At 38.9% G+C, this 20,989-nt stretch overlaps 1 protein-coding gene across 1 annotated transcript; it reads left to right on the forward strand.

Moving 5' to 3' along the window:
* The first annotated feature begins 19,096 nt into the window (after positions 1 to 19,096).
* LOC128665010 (histone H2A.Z-like) lies at positions 19,097 to 19,691 on the forward strand. Its single transcript, XM_053719783.1, has one exon. The coding sequence runs from the start codon at positions 19,138 to 19,140 to the stop codon at positions 19,360 to 19,362; it is 225 nt and encodes a 74-aa protein (XP_053575758.1). The 5' UTR covers positions 19,097 to 19,137; the 3' UTR covers positions 19,363 to 19,691.
* The last annotated feature ends 1,298 nt before the right edge of the window (positions 19,692 to 20,989 follow it).

Here is a 20,989-nt window from a genome sequence, read left to right on the forward strand (position 1 = left end):
AGCTCACCTGGCAACTTCCAACTGAAACAAAAACACTAAAATATTGTTTGACACAAGGTCACCGGTTTCTTGTAGACTGCTGATCTGCAAAGGTTTACCTTACTATCCACTAGTGATAATTTGTTGAAACTGCCCCATAGATATTATGGGCCATATTACAAGTGGAGTGCTAATTAACGCTTCCGCTGGAGCGTTAACTGTGCTAGAAGTAAGCTTTTGTTATAGCGCTCTATTTAAAAAGACTACTGCCAATCTGAATACCAGGTAACAAATGTATTAAAATATACACAGGTATATAAATCACTTAGGGGATTACAGCAAACACAATCATCTACTGAACACCTGCAATATGTGAAACTCTCTATTGTAAAGAACTTTTAATCTACACAGTGTCCAAGCTGCTGCTGTCATGTAGTGCAGACCCTTCCTTGCAGTTCTGCTGCTGACAACTCAGATGATCATTTCACTATTTGTTATAGCTTTATCAAGGAGGCTTGCTGTAATCCCCTAAGTGATTTATTTACCTTTGTATATTTTAATAAATGCGTTACCTGGTAACCAGTTTGGCCAGAGCTTTTTTTAATAGAGCGATATAACCAGAGCTGATTAGTCAGTCCTTGGACAATTCTTGCTGGTCCCAATTTAAAATTTGCCACTTCCTCACACAAAGCACCACAATACATTTAATCCACTCTCTCATAATTTCCTGACTCAGCTATTGCAACTCCATCATCTCTGGTCTAGCTGCCATCTATACCCTTTATAATCCATAATGAATGCCTCTGCCAGGTTGATCTTCCTAACACAGTGCTCCTCGTCTGCTGCACCTCTCTACCAATCCTTTGACTGGGTTCCTTTAGTTTCCAGAATAAAAAACAAAATGCTTACCCTAATATTAAATGACCCTCAACAACACTGCTCCCTCCTATCTAGCAGTGCAAAGATAAAGAAGCCCAAAATAATGTCATATGATAAACACCAGGGTTTAATATAACATGCTCTTCTACTCACAAACTTCAAATTAAAAGAAAGTTGTATAATAAAAGACTGCAGGAGTCAGGAGTTCAATCAGGGCCGCTCAGCTGTTGATAGTCCATGTCAGAGTGTGCCGTCACCACCCGACAAGAAACTGATATAACCCGCCTCCTCTCCTGTCAGTTAGGAACCGTTGCACACACTCCTCGCCCCAACGTGTTTCCCAGCTGATACTGGCAGCTTGCTCAAGGGGATAGGGTGTGTGAAAAAGATGTCTCCTATTTATTGTCCTTTCCTGCCATCTACTTAGATTAAAGGGACAGTAAACCCACAAAAAATCTTTGATTAATTATATAGAGTATACAATTTTTAACATTTTTCCAATTTACTTCTATTATCAAATTTGTTTTGTTCTTGTTATTCTTTGTTGAAGGGATACCTAGGTAGGTAGCGTGCACATGCCTGAAGCACTACATGACAGGAAATTAGTGCTAGACAACAAAAAGTATTGGTGCACATCCAACCACTTAAGTCCACTTTTTCATGGCATATTTGTATATGCTTCTGTCAGTCAAATATACTTACATAGCTTCTAATAAGATTGGGATCAACATCTCACAATAATATTGGCTTATATTTGAGCTGCAAAAAATTTTGCTTGTTAAAAATGCCTTTAAATATAAATAAAAACTTATGTCTGCTAAATATACTTACATAGTTCAAATAAGATTGGGATAAACATCTCACAATAATATTGACTTATATTTATGCTGCAAAAAATTGCCTGTTTAAATTTAAATAAAATAGGGATCTTAGTCACACAATATGATCATATTCTGCTAAGCCAGTCACCACTTACAAGGTGTCCCCATATTAGACTGGTCCTACTCCTAACTAACCAGTTTCCACACTGCAGCAAGTCATGTCTACACAGTGTGAAGCTTTCTAGCTTATTAAGTATATCACAATTTATCCGGAACACACCTGGGCTGGGTGGCTTGCATTAACCAAAGGGGAGGGATTTGGTCAGCTCCCTATTCAAAGATACAACAAAGGGGTTTTTTGGTTAAGCACACCACAAAAAAAAGAACTGTTTTATCTTAGCACACATATTGTGGGAGTGCTACTGAAGTGACCAAAACAATTACAAGACAACAAAAAGTATCGGTTAACATCCAACCACTTGAGTCCACTTTTTCATGGCATATTTGTATATGCTTCTGTCAGTCAAATATACTTACATACGGCTAGATTTAGAGTTTTGTCGGTAACGACCCGCGTAGCTAACGCTGGCTTTTTTCTGGCCGCACCTTTTAAATAACACTGGTATTGAGAGTTCACAGAATGGCTGCGTTAGGCTCCAAAAAAGGAGCGTAGAGCATATTTAACGCAACTTCAACTCTCGATACCAGAGTTGCTTACGGACGCGGCCAGCTTCAAAAATGTGCTCGTGCACGATTCTCCCATAGAAAACAATGGGGCTGTTTGAGCTGAAAAAAAACCTAACACCTGCAAAAAAGCCGCGTTCAGCTCCTAATGCAGCCCCAATGTTTGCTATGGGGAAACACTTCCTACGTCTGCACCTAACACTCTAACATGTCCCCCCGAGTCTAAACACCCCTAACCTAACACTTATTAACCCCTAATCTGCCGCCCCCGCTATCGCTGACCCCTGCATATTTTTTTTAATCCCTAATCTGCCGCTCCGTAAACCACCGCTGCTTACATTATCCCTATGTACGCCTAATCTGCTGTCCCTAACAACGCCGACCCCTATATTATATTTATTAACCCCTAATCTGCCCCCCACAACGTCGCCTCCACCTGCCTACACTTATTAACCCCTAATCTGCCGACCGGACCGCACCGCTATTATAATAAAGTTATTAACCCCTAATCCGCCTCACAAACCCTATAATAAATAGTATTAACCCCTAATCTGCCCTCCCTAACATCGCCGACACCTAACTTCAAACATTAACCCCTAATCTGTCGACTGGAGCTCACCGCTATTCTAATAAATGTATTAACCCCTAAAGCTAAGTCTAACCCTAACACTAACACCCCCCTAAGTTAAATATAATTTACATCTAACGAAATTAATTATCACTTATTAAATAAATTATTCCTATTTAAAGCTAAATACTTACCTGTAAAATAAATCCTAATATAGCTACACTATAAATTATAATTATATTATAGCTATTTTAGGATTAATATTTATTTTACAGGTAACTTTGTAATTATTTTAACCAGGTACAATAGCTATTAAATAGTTAAGAACTATTTAATAGTTACCTAGTTAAAATAATAACAAAATTACCTGTAAAATAAATCCTAACCTAAGTTACAATTAAACCTAACACTACACTATCATTAAATTAATTAAATAAAATATCTACAATTACCTACAATTAAACCTAACACTACACTATCAATACATTAATTAAATACAATATCTACAAAAAACTACAATGAAATAAACTAACTAAAGTACAAAAAATAAAAAAGAACTAAGTTACAAAAAATAAAAAAATATTTACAAACATAAGGAAAATCTTACAACAATTAATTACACCTACTCTAAGCCCCCTAATAAAATAACAAAGCCCCCCAAAATAAAAAATGCCCTACCCTATTCTAAATTACTAAAGTTCAAAGCTCTTTTAATTTACCAGCCTGAACAGGGCCCTTTGCGGGGCATGCCCCAAAGAATTCAGCTCTTTTGCCTGTAATAAAAAACATACAATACCCCCCCCAACATTACAACCCACCACCCACATACCCCTAATCTAACCCAAACCCCCCTTAAATAAACCTAACACTAAGCCCCTGAAGATCATCCTACCTTATCTTCACCCTGCCAGGTTCACCGATCCGTCCTCGGAAGTCTTGATCCAAGCCTCGGAAGTGTTGATCCAAGCCCAAGCGGGGGGCTGAAGAGTGACGTCCATCTTCGGGCTGAAGTCTGGATCCAAGCGGCGACTGAAGAAATCCATCCTCGGGCTGAAGTCGGAAGTCCATCATCAGGATGAAGTCTTCTATCAAGCCGCATCTTCAATCTTCTTTCTTCTGGAGCGGAGCGGAACCATCTTCTTCCAAGCCGACGCAGAACATCCTCTTCAACCGACGACTAGACGACGAATGACGGTTCCTTTAAATGACGTCATCCAAGATGGCGTCCCTCGAATTCCGATTGGCTGATAGGATTCTATCAGCCAATCGGAATTAAGGTAGGAATATTCTGATTGGCTGATGGAATCAGCCAATCAGAATCAAGTGCAATCCGATTGGCTGATCCAATCAGCCAATCAGATTGAGCTCGCATTCTATTGGCTGTTCCGATCAGCCAATAGAATGCGAGCTCAATCTGATTGGCTGATTGGATCAGCCAATCGGATTGAACTTGATTCTGATTGGCTGATTCCATCAGCCAATCAGAATATTCCTACCTTAATTCCGATTGGCTGATAGAATCCTATCAGCCAATCGGAATTCGAGGGACGCCATCTTGGATAACGTCATTTAAAGGAACAGTCATTCATCGTCTAGTCGTCGGTTTAAGAGGATGTTCCACGTCGGCTTGGAAGAAGATGGTTCCGCTCCGCTCCAGAAGAAAGAAGATTGAAGATGTGGCTTGATAGAAGACTTCATCCCGATGATGGACTTCCGACTTCAGCCCGAGGATGGATTTCTTCAGTCGCCGCTTGGATCCAGACTTCAGCCCGAGGGTGGACTTCACTCTTCAGCCCCCCACTTGGGCTTGGATCAACACTTCCGAGGCTTGGATCAAGACTTCCGAGGACGGATCGGTGAACCTGGCAGGGTGAAGATAAGGTAGGAAGATCTTCAGGGGCTTAGTGTTAGGTTTATTTAAAGGGGGTTTGGGTTAGATTAGGGGTATGTGGGTGGTGGGTTGTAATGTTGGGGGGGGGTATTGTATGTTTTTTTTTACAGGCAAAAGAGCTGAATTCTTTGGGGCATGCCCCGCAAAGGGCCCTGTTCAGGGCTGGTAAGGTAAAAGAGCTTTGAACTTTTGTAATTTAGAATAGGGTAGGGCATTTTTTATTTTGGGGGGCTTTGTTATTTTATTAGGGGGCTTAGAGTAGGTTTAATTAGTTTAAAATTGTTGTAATATTTTTCTAATGTTTGTAAATATTTTTTTATTTTTTGTAACTTAGTTCTTTTTTATTTTTTGTACTTTAGTTAGTTTATTTCATTGTAGTTATTTGTAGATATTTTATTTAAATAATTTATTGATAGTGTAGTGTTAGGTTTAATTGTAGATAATTGTAGGTATTGTATTTAATTAATTTATTGATAGTGTAGTGTTAGGTTTAATTGTAGATAATTGTAGGTATTTTATTTAATTAATTTATTGATAGTGTAGTGTTAGGTTTAATTGTAACTTAGGTTAGGATTTATTTTACAGGTAATTTTGTAATTATTTTAACTATTTTAGCTATTAAATAGTTCTTAACTATTTAATAGCTATTGTACCTGGTTAAAATAAATACAAAGTTGCCTGTAAAATAAATATTAATCCTAAAATAGCTATAATATAATTATAATTTATGTTGTAGCTATATTAGGGTTTATTTTACAGGTAAGCATTTAGCTTTAAATAGGAATAATTTATTTAATAAGAGTTAATTTATTTCGTTAGAATAAAATTATATTTAACTTAGGGGGGTGTTAGGGTTAGGGTTAAAATTAGTTTTAGGGGTTAAAAAATTTATTAGAGTAGCAGTGAGCTCCGTTCGGCAGATTAGGGGTTAATACTTGAAGTTAGGTGTCGGCGATGTTAGGGAGGGCAGATTAGCGGTTAATACTATTTATTATAGGGTTATTGAGGCAGGAGTGAGGCGGATTAGGGTTTAATAACTTTATTATAGTAGCGGTGAGATCCGCTCGGCAGATTAGGGGTTAATAAGTGTAGGCAGGTGGAGGCGACGTTGAGGGGGGCAGGTTAGGGGTTAATAAATATAATATAGGGGTCGGCGGTGTTAGGGGCAGCAGATTAGGGATACATAGCTATAATGTATCTGGTGGCGGCGTGCGGACGGCAGATTAGGGGTTAATAAGTGTAGGTAGCTGGCGGCGATGTTGTGGGTGGTAGATTAGGGGTTAATAAATATAATATAGGGGTCGGCGGTGTTAGGGGCAGCAGATTAGGGGTACATAAGGATAACGTAGGTGGTGGTCGGCAGATTAGGGGTTAAAAAATTTAATCGAGTGTCTGCGATTTGGGGGGGCCTCGGTTTAGGGGTACATAGGTAGTTTATGGGTGTTAGTGTACTTTAGAGCACAGTAGTTAAGAGCTTTATGAACCAGCGTTAGCCCAGAAAGCTCTTAACTACTGACTTTTTTCTGCGGCTGGAGTTTTGTCGTTAGAATACGCTCACTTCAGCCACGACTCTAAATACCGGAGTTAGAAAGATCCCATTGAAAAGATAGGATACGCAATTGACGTAAGTGGATCTGCGGTATGGAAAAGTCGCGGCTGAAAAGTGAGCATTAGACCCTTTCCTGACTGACTCCAAATACCGGCGGTAGCCTAAAACCAGCGTTAGGAGCCTCTAACGCTGGTTTTCATGGCTACCGCCAAACTCTAAATCTAGGCCATAGCTTCTAATAAGATTGGGATAAACATCTTGCAATAATATGAGCTTATATTTGAGCTGCAAAAACAAATCTACTTCTATCTACTAAATATACTTACATAGTTCAAATAAGATTGGGATTAACATCTCGCAATAATATTGATTTATATTTATGCTGCAAAAAATTTTGCTTGTTAAAAATGCCTTTAAATTTAAATAAAAACTTCTGTCTGTCTGTCAGGAAATTAGTGCTGCCATCTAGTGCTACTGCTAATATATAACATTGTTGCAAAACTGCTGCCATATAGTGTTGTGGACACGTACACACTCATGAGCTTACATCCCAGCTTTTCAACAAAGGATACCAAGAAAACGAAGAAAATTTGATAACAGAAGTAAATTGTAAAGTTGTTTAAAATTGTATGCTCTATCTGAATCATGAAAGAAAAAAATTGGGTTATATTACCCTTTAAGCTGCAAATAGCCTCCTGCACCCTTTCTATATCATGAGCCTCTGCATCCAGTCTTGTGATTGCCTGCTGCACAACACGTCTCTCATATGAAATCATACTGCTTGTTCCTTCCCCTAGGTGATGCAGGATATGTGTTCAGAGCCTTGTTGCACACTCCCATCACCTAAAATTATGGTCCAATAGATAGCCTATAATTAAGCTTATTGGAGGTACCGAACTGAGTCCACTTCTAGGTGGAATCTTGCTCTACTCCCCGCAAAAGGCCAGTGAGATCATTGTGACCCGCTGCTGTATGCACAATCTGACATAGCATAATGGGCTTTTGGAGGAAGCACCACTGGGTTGTGGAGGAGGAACCTGAGCCTTTTTATGGACATGGGAAAATTTCAGGGTGCAGCCAAGTTCAAGAACTTTATGGGTTGCAGTGCCTGTTTGTGTAACTGATGTGAAACGAATAGTAAACATTTTCATTTTTAATATTATGATATATTTTACATAAGCATATAAAAGCATCCTTCAATTACCAATCATTCTTTCATAGGGCCCCCTTTTAATGACTATTACATATAAATAATGTTTTAATTATTATTCCCATTCTCATTTTATATTGTATTTAAAGGGAGAAAACAATCAAATTAGTTTCATGATTCAGATAGAGCATGCAAATAGCATTTACTTCCATTATCGAAAAGTGCACAATTTATTAAATTGCACAGTTTCTGAGGCACCAGATCCTAACTAGCATGTGCAAGTGTTCATTCTGTATTCATACATGTGTTTGGCTAATGGCTGTCACATGATACAAGGGAAGGCAACATAGAAGTAACTTTGAAATGCTCAGATAAAAATTATTATTTAATAAGTGTTATTGTATTGCCTTTCTATTATAAATTTATTGATTATGCAATTAAACTGTATTTAAAGGCCCTTTAAATGATGAGTGTTAAATAGGCCAATATTTATAACTATGAGAACTGTGGTAGCATGGCAAGTTGCATACAAAAAACTTTATTCCCTTCCAGAAATAAGCCAAGGGTTCGTGGAGTCATTGTTTTTGTTAATAAAGTGCAAGAAAGAAAAAATTGTAATCTATTTCACAACCATTTATACCAGGATGTTAAGCTTTTCTATTGAAAATTAATTGTTAAAGGTTCACTGTACCTTCAAAGTAATATGTTATATGCTTAGAACCATCCCACCTATATGTTAATATCCCCATGCATGGTTAGGGTTGCAGCTGTCCACCAAAAAATACTGGATAACCTGTAGGTGACTTGGCAAAAGTGTCGATTAGGGATACATAATGGCCTCCACCCCAAAGCTCAACATTAGGCCCTACCCTTGACCTCACTAGAATTCACTAGAATAACATGTAGATGTATTTTTTAAAGTTTCCTTAGCTGTTTAAATATTGACAAACTAAGTGTAAAGAAATGGGGTCCGAATTATCATAGTACGAGCGGACATGATCCACTGTAGCGGATCGTGTCCGCCTCACATCGATAAATGTCGACAGCATACGCTGTCGGCATTTATCTTTGCACAAGCATTTCTCATGAAATGCTTGTGCAATACCGCCCCCTGCACATTTGGGCCAATCGGCCGCTAGCATGGGGTGTCAATCAATGCGATTGTATTTGATCAAGCTGATTGCTGTCCACCGCCTCAGAGGTGGCAGATGAGTTAAGGAGCAGCGGTTGTGTATGTCTAATAATGTGTAATGTATTACCATAACGCCATTTTGCTTCTTAGATTGTAACTGCTTAGCTTGATCCTGCCTGCAGATGCTAGTGAGAGTGTAGTGTCCATTTTCATATTGTTGTTGACATACCATGGTCTGCATTCATCAAATAATTGTTATTGTGTCAATGTTATTGTGAATGTTTGTAAGTATATAGTTTGTGTGATGCTCCTTTAATATTTGCTTGTTATTTTGTGAGTATTGTGTGTGTTGTATTGATGTATATAAAATTGTCATTCCCCATCGGATCTTGATCTCTGGTCTCTTATGTTGTATCCCAGTGATTTTCCACGTAAACCAGAGGGCTTTAGCTGTGGATGCTTTCCTGATGGTTTACTTCTTTCTCTCTCAGGCATCCCTGGCTGCACCTCCTACCAGCTGTTGGTAATGGGTAATTACAAACAGACTATTTAAACCTGCCTGGATAATTAGTCTTTGCCCTGACTTTGAGTCTACTCAGTCTGCGCCTCTGTGTGCTAAATAAAAGTCCTAATTTCTGATTATTGGTTTGCCATTGTCTATAAGTTTGTATTGTGAGTTTCAGCTTCTGCTGCCCAGTTACTGCTGACCATCTGCTTGAATTCTGATTATACTTTGCGGAACCTGTTTTTACCTTCACTTTATCATTTGTGAATACCAACCCCAGCCTTTTTTATTGTCTGACAATTCTCCTGTCTGTCAGCTACAGAGGTACCTGCCTCCTCTCCTGCCTCCCAGCTACTGAGAAACCTTTCTCAGACAAGCCAGAGACTCCAGTCTGTTGTCCTGTCACAGATTCCAAGTCTGGTGTCATATTGCAGAATCCAAATCCTGTGTCGTGTAGCAGACTCGGAGTCCTTTTTCAAGTTCAGTCTATCCTTAGATATCTGACTGTGCATCTTTTAATTCTGTTAATAAAGTATATTCTGATCTGATACCACAAAAAATTTTTGTGGTGTTGTAAAAGAGCCTCAATTATTGCAATATGTTCTTCATGTGTGAATATGTATGTCCTCAGACTCTATTCCCAACATGGATTAATGTGTACTTCCATCAATAAAATTCCTATTTTTTTATGTGTTTTGTTGACCTTCTTGTCCCCTCCCCTGCCTCTACTTCTACTTTGACCTTCGTCTTTGCCGCAACCCATTTATATAGTGCGCAATAATTTTACATTTTGGTCATTTAAAGAGACATTAAACATCAAATAAATGCTAGATAGAAGGATGCATTCAAAGACATGATTAGTCTGAGAATAACATCTAAATGTATTTTATAAAGTTTTATTTGTTGATTAAATAGTGAAAATTTAAGTGCAAAGTTTTAATATCTATAAAACAATGGGAGCTGCCATGTTGTAACTTAGGTTACCTTCTCTGTTGTAGCCATTTAGGGACAGTTATAAATAGGTGACTAGCGTGTGCAGTAAATGGCTGTGTGGAATATAACAGTGTTCTGAACTTCCATTTCTAACAGGAACTGAAATGCTCACAATTTCAGAATTGAATGACAGGAAAAAGGGAAAAAATAAATGATGAAAGTATCTTTTAGAGTTTTATAAATGTTACAGGTAAAGTAAGAAATCTGGGTAACCCTAGGATTACCCAGATAAAACGGACATTACCCAAACGGCTGTGGGTAAAGCCCAAAAGGAAAAAGTTTTCATTCTATTGGCTAATTTGCATTTGAAGATTCAAATTAGCCAGCAGGAATGCAAGGATACCCCTATATAAAAGGGGTACCTCAAATTCACTATTCAGTGTGCAGCTTGGGATCGCATGAAGAGGAGCTCCATGTTACTTCTCTGAAAAGGAGGACCAATGTTATCGCCACCATTGCCATCGCTATCACTGGGATGAAGATAAGAAAATGGACCACTGGAGAGAAGATGGAGAACCACTGGGATGAAGATGGAGCACCGCTTTGATGAAGATGGAACGCCGCCGCATTCAACATCGGTGAGTACCAATTTGGGGGTAAGTATTTTTATTTTTGGGTTCTTTTTTTATAGATTTTTTTTTTTTTTTTTTTTTTTTTTAGGCAACAAAAGAGCTGAAGCCCATCCAAATGCCCAATTCAGGGCAATAGGTAGATTAGTTTTTTTTAGTTAGAATTTTTTTTATTTTGGTGGGTTGGAGGTGGGGGATTGTGTAATGATATGTATTGTATGTCAGAACAGGTGATGGCAATGTTCTGGTACCTAGTATCCTCTAATGTAGGACCACTCAGCCTCACACCAAACCTTGGATTCACAGATTTAACTTATAGGAATCCAGTTATGCTCATTGAACTGAGGATCACTACTGTAGGGTACAGAGTGAAAATGGAAATGTCACGCAACCAGAATAAATATGATAGAGAAGTATCAACCAGATAAATATGATAGAGAGGTATCAACCAGATAAATATGATAGAGAGGTGTCAGTAACCTCAATGTTAGATATTGTTCCAAAGTAGATAGTATATAGAACTAAGGAGAACAGACACACCAGGCAGATAAAATATGTACAGTAATCACACACGCTCACATTCACAACCAGCCTACATATAGAGTTGAAGGCAGAGGTTACAACTACTAGTGCAATTTGTATGACACACTAAATAAGTTGAGGGTAACAGTGAGTAGTGAGATGAACAATGTAAATGTACTAAAGCACAAGCCCAATAATGTGTTAGTTGAGGCAGAGTAACAGAACCTTGTCCTGAAGCTGTTATAGCATAAAACACAGTAGGTGTAGGCAGCAGCTGAGATATTAAAGACAAGTTGCAACTGAATACAATGGTTATGCTGGGTTATGCAATAAATAAATGAGATGACATCAGATAGAAATATAAGTAATGAGTATGGCAGTCATGAAATCTTTTCAAATAGGTAAAGCAAACAGTCACTTTAGGTAGCGGTTTCTGATAGCAAGGAATAGCAATGAAATGCAGTTATCCAGCAAAGTTAAGTATAGCATACAGACCAATTCACAGAAGTATTGCAGGGAGAGCGTGTGAGTAGTTGCTGGCAAATTGCTGCTGATGGCAGAGAGAGAGAGCGCGGTACACGCGCTGCGAGAGTGGTGAGAAGCCGGGTGTGACGTCACACACACCCAGTGTTGCAGATTGAAAGGAACTGTGACTGAATCTTTGGTTCCGGAATTGCTGCAGTTAGCAGCTGTAGAGATGCTGGCACAACGGAGCTGGAGACAGCGGAACTCAGCAGAGATTGAGAAACTCAGGTAGGTGATCCAACTTAGTCAGAATGATAGGGCTAGGTTTCTTCGGCAGAAGTTACTTGAACAACTGGAAACAAATTACCAAGCAGGGAGTAGAGAGAGGAGGAGCCTTAAATAGGCTGATTTGATTTGAGATTTAAAGAGACAGCACCTAATACACTACAATCCCTGACAGGACACCCCCTTCAAGGAGCCGCTCAGCGGATCAAGGGCCTGGATGGTGGGGATTTCTCCGATGGAACAAGGACAGGAGACGTGGAGCAGTGACATTAGTAGCAGGCTCCCAAGAATCCTCTTCAGGACCATAACCTTTCCAACTGACCAGATACTGGAGGTGGTTTCGGAAGTATCGTGAATCATTGATGGACTCAATCTCATTCTCCATCTCATCTGCCACATGAGATTGGGATGTATCCATCATAGGTGTACCCCTAAGTGTACCATAGGGTTTTAGAAGTGAGACGTGAAACGTGGGATGTATTCTCATGGAAGAGGGTAGCAAGAGCGTGAATGCATTAACATTAACAACCTTCTTAACCTCAAAAGGACCCAAATAAAGAGAAGCAAGTTTCTTGGATGGTACTTGTAACCTTAAATTCTTAGTGCTCAACCAAACCTTGTCGCCCACCCTATATTCAGGAGGTTTGGAACGTCGTAGATCATAATGACGTTTTTGTGTAGCTTGAGCATCCTGTAGTATTTGTCTTACAGTGGCGAAGCTTTTGGACAGAGTGTTGACCTTGTCGTTAACAATGGGTATGGGTGAGTTATTAGAACTTTCAATATCATAAGAAGGATGGAACCCGTAGTTAACAAAAAATGGAGTCGACTTAGTGGAGGAGTTAAGCATGTTATTATGAGCGAATTCAGCAGTAGACAGGAGCGAATGCCAATTGTCTTGTTCTAGAGAACAATAGCAACGGAGATACTGCTCCAAAGCTTGATTTGTTCTTTCAGTCTGCCCATTGGTTTGGGGGTGAAAGGCAGTACTTAGCATTCTAGTGATGTTGAGAAATTGACAAAGATGATTCCAGAACCTGGAGGTAAACTGTGATCCTCTGTCTGTAGTAATGGAATTAGGCAAACCATGAAGTTTAACAATATGATCTATAAAGAGGTTAGCAGTTTCAGAAGCTGTGGGTAGACCTCTGTGTGGCAAGAAATGGGCCATTTTAGAAAAAGATCTACCACCACTAGTATAGTGTTAAAATTTGCAGATGGTGGAAGATCAACAATTTAGTCCATGGCAATGTCCGCCCATGGCCTTTCAGGTATGGGGAGTGATAGAAGATATCCATAAGGGTGTTTATGTTGGTGTTTTTTAGTGGTGCAAACTAAACAAGTCTGAATATAACGACTAACTGTATCAGTCATCTTGGGGCACCAATAATTCCTGGAAAGAATATGAAGAGTCCTGTGTACCCCAGGATGGCCTGCTAATGTTGAATCATGGGCTGCTGCCAATACCTGATTCCTAAGAGCCAATGGGACATAAAGTTGGTTATCATGATAGAACAAATCATCAGAGCGCTTTTTTAAGTTGAGGTGTCTTATTAGTGAATCCTCACTCTGTTGTAGCTTTACTGTATCTAAGAAGTCATTAGTTAAGCAGATAATCCTATCCGCAGGTATCACAGAGCCGGGGGCCAGATGTTTTTGTGGTTTAGGAGGAATACGGCAGAGGGTATCAGCCTTAAAGTTCTTTGAGCCAGGACAATAAGTGGTCACATAATTGAAATGTGAAAAGAAGAGGCTCCATCGGACTTGGCGAGAAGTCAAGGTCTTATTTGTCTTCAAGTACTCCAAGTTACGATGGTCGGTGTAGATAGTAATCGGGTATTTTGTACCTTCTAAAATATGCCTCCAGAACTCCAATGCGGATTTGATGGCAAGCAATTCTCCAATGCCATAGTTTATCTCAGCTGAACTCATGACACGAGAATAGTATGAAACTGGGTGTAAAGACTCCTTTTGGGAGACCCTCTGGGACAGAACAGCCCCGATTGCATATTCAGAAGCGTCAACCTCAAGCGTAAAATGACAACTGGGATCTGGGAATTGCAGTATAGGGGCTGAAGTAAATCTGTTTTTAAGGGTAGTAAAAGAATCTTCAGCTTTTCTATCCCATGAAAACTTGATATGTTTTCTTGTTAGACTGGTTAGAGGTCTGACAATGTGTGAGAAATCTTTAATGAATTTTCTATAAAAATTCGCAAATCCGAGGAATCTCTGGACATCTTTTTTACAACTTGGTACAGGCCATCTAAGTATGGCATCTACTTTACTGGTTTCCATGGTTATCCCAGTGGGAGAGATACAATAACCCAAAAAGGATATGGTGTTGGTGTTAAATATACACTTCTCTAACTTGGTGTAGAGATGATGATGCCTTAAACAGGTTAGGACTTGTTTTACATGTGATAAGTGGTTTTCATAGGTATCTGAATATACAAGAATGTCATCTAAATAGATAACTATACAGACATCCAATAGGTCATGGAACACATCGTTAATAAAGCACTGGAACGTGGCCGGGGCGTTACATAGCCCAAATGGCATCACCTTATATTCATAGAGTCCGTAACGCGTACAGAAAGCCGTTAACCATTCATCCCCTGCTCTCATCCTGATCAAATTGTAAGCGCCTCTAAGATCGAGCTTGGTATAAATGGTGGCACCTTGCAAGCGTTCAATTAGTTCAGGTATGAGAGGCAGGGGGTATCTGTTTTTCTTAGTACATTTATGCAGCTGTCTGTAATCTATAATGGGGCGTAAACTCCCATCCTTGTTTTTTACAAAAAACATGGCAGCGCCCGCTGAAGAAATAGATGGTCTTATGAACCCTTTTTTCAGATTTTCATCTAAATACTCTTTAAGGTGAGCCAATTTTGGCTGAGATAAAGGATATATATGACCGTATGGAATGGTACAATTAGGAATAAGATCTATAGGGCAGTCATAACTTCTATGTGGGGGAAGTGTGGCTGCCTCAGCTTTATCAAATACATCAGCATAATCCCTATAACAATCAGGTAGTGTGTCTACAGTTACATGACAAAGTGTATGTGAGTCAGTACAGGATTGCTTACAAAACTGAGAATCAAAAACTACTGTCGCTTCTGTCCAGGAGATAGTGGGATTATGTTTAGACAACCACTGAATACCTAGTATCATAGGGTAAACAGAACTAGGCAGGACATCAAAAGACATTAGTTCTTTATGCCCAGAAGCTGAGGTAACAGTAAGTGGAACGGTGTGGTGTGAAATAGGACCTGAACTGAAAAAGGAACCATCAACCAAATGGATAGCAAGTGCAACACTCTTCTTTATTAATGGTATTTTGTGCTTAACAACAAAAACTAAATCTATGAAATTCCCAGATGCTCCAGAGTCAACTACGGCCTGCACGTCTGTCTTCTGGTGATCCCACTGTAATGAAAGAGGGATTGATAAATGAGGAGAACTATTGTCAACCAGGTTCACTTGATCTCTTACCCTTCTTCTAAAGAAGGAGAGATGGGCAGTCCCTCACACCATGGTCCTTTTCAGCACAATACAGACACAAATTCAGCAGCTTGCGCCTAGCTTTCTCTTCGGCCTTAAGTGGCCCTCTGATAACAGCAACATCCATGGGTTCATCGTTGTTCCTAGTAGAGTGGGAAGGAAGATTGGAATGATACGAAGTGTATTTCTTAACAGTGTAATCTGCTGTGGACTTTTCAGACTTCCTTTCCCTGAGTCTTCGGTCAATACCAATACACAGAGTCATTAAAGCCTTGAGGTCGTCTGGAATTATACCTCTGGCAAGTTCATCTTTTAAGGAATCACTCAGGCCCAAGCGAAACTGATTCTTCAATGCTGGATTATTCCACAAAGTGTCTGGGGCCCACCTTTTGAAGTCAGTTATATATTCTTCTACCATCCTTTTCCCTTGGCGTAAAGACCTTAAGTCAGTCTCTGCCGTATTCTGCTTGTTATGATCCTCATACAAAAGGGACATTGCGGTAAAAAAGGAATCAAGAGAATTCAATATGGGGTCATCAGATTCGTAGAAGGCGTTAGCCCAGGATCTAGCCTCTCCACGTAAAAAGGAGATCACAGTCAAAACACGTATTCTATCAGTAGGGTAAGACTTTGGCTTCAAAGTAAACATTAGAGTGCAGGAATTTCTAAAGTCTCTAAACATAGACCTATCCCCAGAGAATTTCTCAGGGGGACTTACCACAGGCTCAGGTGTGGTCTCAGGTGTAGAAGGTTTGTTTGCCAGATGCTGATTGATGAATTTCCTAATATTCTCATTCTCAATTTGTATCTCCCTTAAGCCCTGTAGCATATTGTCCATACTCTGGGCTAGAGAACCAACTCTGTTAGTAAGTTCAGTTAACTCCATGATAGAGGATAGAGGTACTATAAAGCGGCTTGGTAATATGTAATGATATGTATTGTATGTCAGAACAGGTGATGGAAATGTTCTGGTACCTAGTATCCTCTAATGTAGGACCACTCAGCCTCACACCAAACCTTGGATTCACACAGATTTAACTTATAGGAATCCAGTTATGCTCATTGAACTGAGGGTCACTACTGTAGGGTACAGAGTGAAAACGGAGATGTCACGCAACCAGAATAAATATGATAGAGAAGTATCAACCAGATAAATATGATAGAGAGGTATCAACCAGATAAATATGATAGAGAGGTGTCAGTAACCTCAATGTTAGATATTGTTCCAAAGTAGATAGTATATAGAACTAAGGAACACAGACACACCAGGCAGATAAAATATGTACAGTAATCACACACACTCACATTCACAACCAGCCTACATATAGAGTTGAAGGCAGAGGTTACAACTACTAGTGCAATTTGTATGACACACTAAATAAGTTGAGGGTAACAGTGAGTGTGGAGATGAACAATGTAAATGTACTAAAGCACAAGCCCAATAATGTGTTAGTTGAGGCAGAGTAACAGCACCTTGTCCTGAAGCTGTTATAGCATAAACACAGTAGGTGTAGGCAGCAGCTGAGATATTAAAGACAAGTTGCAACTGAATACAATGGTTATGCTGGGTTATGCAATAAATAAATGAGATGACATCAGATAGAAATATAAGTAATGAGTATGGCAGTCATGAAATCTTTTCAAATAGGTAAAGCAGAACAGTCACTTTAGGTAGCGGTTTCTGATAGCAAGGAATAGCAATGAAATGCAGTTATCCAGCAAAGTTAAGTATAGCATACAGACCAATTCACAGAAGTATTGCAGGGAGAGTGTGTGAGTAGTTGCTGGCAAGTTGCTGCTGATGGCAGATAGAGAGAGCGCGGTACACGCGCTGCGAGAGTGGTGAGAAGCCGGGTGTGACGTCACACACACCCGGTGTTGCAGATTGAAAGGAACTGTGACTGAATCTTTGGTTCCGGAATTGCTGCAGTTAGCAGCTGTAGAGATGCTGGCACAACAGAGCTGGAGACAGCGGAACTCAGCAGAGTTTGAGAAGCTCAGGTAGGTGATCCAACTTAGTCAGAAGGATAGGGCTAGGTTTCTTCGGCAGAAGTTACTTGAACAACTGGAAACAAATTACCAAGCAGGGAGTAGAGAGAGGAGGAGCCTTGAATAGGCTGATTTGATTTGAGATTTAAAGAGACAGCACCTAATACACTACAATCCCTGACAGATTGTAATGTTAGAGGGGTTAGTGTTTTGTTTTGTTTTTTAAAAAAAGAGCTGATTGCTTTAGGGCAATGCCCTACAAAAGACCCTTTTAAGGGCTATTTGTAGTTTAGTTTTAAAAAAGGGCTTTATCTTATTTTGGGGTGTGTTTTTTGGGGGTATTAGAATAGGATTAATATATATTTTTTTTGTAATTCCTTTCTTATTTTCTGTAATCTTAGACTTTTTTATTTTTTGTAATGTTAGGTTTTTTTATTTTATGTAATCTTAAACTTTTTGTATTTTTTGTAATGTTGTTTTTATTTTCTGTAATGTTATTTTTTTATTATTAAAGGTTAGTTTAGGTTTTTATCTAATTATACAGGTAAGTTTTTCTTTTTTTTTCTTTTTTAAGGTAGTTAGGATTTTTGTTGGTAAATTTAGGCATATTTTAATTAGGGTTAAGTTAGGGGGTGTTAGGTTATGGGTTTAGTTGTGGGGGGATGGTGGTTTAGGGGTTAATAGTTTATTTAAATAATTTGCATTGTGGGGGATGGTTGTTTAGTGGTTAATAGTTTATTTAGGTACTTTGCAATGTGGGGGGATGACGATTTAGGGGTTAATAGTTTATTTATGTAGTTTGCGATGTGGGGGGATGGTGGCTTAGGGGTTATTAGGCTAGGGGCTTATGGTAGGGTGTTTTTTCACTTTTTATTCTCTATTAATTTCTATGGGGAATGAGAAAATGCAATGTAGTTTGCACGAGGAGGGTATTAGTTTTTTTTTTTTTACTTTTTTGTCTCCATTGATTTCTATGGGGGAATATATGCATGTGCACGCTAAATGTAAAGTTATGATTTTTGCGCATTTTGGGTTAAAGCTAGCGCAAAATACGTTTTTTTGGAACTTGCAATACCAGCGCAACCCAACAAGTGCCAAAATCTAAATGCTAGCTGTGTTTTCATGATTACGGGAAAAAAATTAATGCACTACTTGTAATCTAGCCCTTATTGTTTAAAAAGATAGATAATTCCTTTATTACCCATTCCCCAGTTTTGCATAACCAACACTGTTATGTTAATACACTTTTCACCTCTGTGATTACCTTGTATCTAAGTCTCTGCAGACTGTCCACTTATCTTAATTATTTTGACAGGCCGGCATTTTTAGCCAATCAGTGCTGACTCATAAATAACTCCATGAAAGTGAGCACAATGTTATTTATATGGCACACAACTAGCACTGTCTTGCTGTGAAAAACTTTCAAAATGCACTGAGATATGAGGTAGCCTTCAAGGGCCTAGAAATTGGCATATGAGCCTACCTAGCTTTAACTTTCAACAAAGAATACCAAGAGAACAAAACAAATTTGATAATAAAAGCAAATTGGAAAGTTGTTTAAAATAGCATGCCCTGACTTTCGAACAAGCTAATTCAGAGATTTGTGGAAAACGAATTTGTGGAACTGTATGAGCGGGTCATTGTGTTAAATCATGGCTGGAGGTAAAGCTGGAAAGGACTCTGGAAAATCAAAGGCAGCTTCTATAACTCGATCCTCAAGAGCAGGTTTGCAGTTCCCAGTAGGACTTATCCATCGACTTCTCAAAAACAGGACCTCTAGCCATGGTCATGTGGGTGGTACAGCTGCAGTGTACACTGCTGCTATCCTGGATTATCTTACAGCTGAGGTTCTCGAGTTAGCAGGAAATGCTTCTTAAGACCTTAAAGTGAAGCGTATTTCCCCACATCACTTGCAGCTTGCAATCAGAGGTGATAAAGAATTGGATTCCCTTATTAAGGCTACAATTGCAGGCGGAGGTGTCATTCCACATATTCACAAGTCTCTGATTGGAAAGAAGGGGCAGCAGAAAACTGTTTAGTTGAGGGGAGTATTTGTTCCTGCAATCTGCATACAGAGCTTTCTCATGGACTTACGTAGCCTACTTCTCAGAAGAGACTAGCTTGTTCAGGTTTTAATGGTTTAAGGTTTGAACCACTTAAGCTACTGAATTGGGAGCCCTAATCAATTTTAACATGCCTCTTTGGATTCAATCGGCTAGATTACCAGTCTGAGTCTGAGTAAAAAAAAGCAGCGTTAAGCCTCATAACACTGCTTTTTTACTACCGCTGCTATTACTAGTCTTGCAGATTTAGCGGCACCGCACACTTTTTTGGCCTTACCGCAAATCAACTTACGCAAATTGCGTATAGTCTTTTTGCTATGGGACTTCCATAGCGCCGGGATTACGAGCATGTCCTGAGAGGCCAAAAAGTGAGCGGTACACTAAAAAGTAAAAGTTTATTGGTGTTAGTGTACGTAAAAGTACACTAACACCCATAAACTAACTGATAACCCCTAAACCGAGGCCCTCTCACATCGCAAACACTAAAATAAAATTATTAACCCCAATCTGCCACTCCCAACATCGCCGCCACTATAATAAACATATTAACCCCTAAACCGCCACACTCCCGCCTCGCAAACACTATTTAAATATTATTAACCCTAATCTGCTGTCCCTAACATCACCGCCACCTACCTACATTTATTAACCCCTAATCTTCCGCCCCCAATGTCGCCGCCACTATACTAAATTTATTAACCCCTAATCCTAAGTCTAACCCTAACCCTAACACCCCCTAACTTAAATATAATTAAAATAAATATAAATAAAACTTAATATTAATATTGTCTAGATTGTAAGTTCCCACGGGAATAGGGCCCTCAATTCCCCCTGTATTTGTCTGTAAAATGTTGTGTCTTATCGTATTGTTTCTCCACTGTACTGTTATCCTTGTACCCATGGGCAACGCTGCGGAATCTGTTGGTGCTTTATAAATAAATAAATAATAATAATAATATTATTACCTAAATTATTCCTATTTAAAACTAAAGACTTACCTATAAAATAAACCCTAAGCTAGCTACAATATAACTAATAGTTACATTGTATCTAGCTTAGGGTTTATTTTTATTTTACAGGCAAGTTTGTATTTATTTTAACTAGGTAGAATAGTTACTAAATAGTTATTAACTATTTAATAACTACCTAGCTAAAATAAATACAAATTTACCAGTAAAATAAACCTAACCTGAGTTACACTAACCTAACACTACACTATAATTAAATAAATTCCCTGAATTAAATACAATTAACTAAATTCAAAACAATTAGCTAAAATACAAAAAAACCCCACTAAATTGCAGAAAATAGAAAACAAATTACAAGATCTTTAAACTAATTACACCTAATCTAATAGTCTTCATCCAAGTGGCAAGATGTCCTTAATGAAGCCGGCAGAAGTGGTCCTCCACACGGGCAGAAGTCTTCACCCAGATGGCAT

This window comes from Bombina bombina, chromosome 6 (genome assembly GCF_027579735.1).
Source record: "Bombina bombina isolate aBomBom1 chromosome 6, aBomBom1.pri, whole genome shotgun sequence".
In the NCBI taxonomy this organism is placed as follows: Eukaryota; Metazoa; Chordata; class Amphibia; order Anura; family Bombinatoridae; genus Bombina; species Bombina bombina.

Bases quoted from the DNA above. Each gene is read 5' to 3' on its own strand.
- LOC128665010 (XM_053719783.1), top strand. From the start codon at position 19,138: ATGGCTGGAGGTAAAGCTGGAAAGGACTCTGGAAAATCAAAGGCAGCT.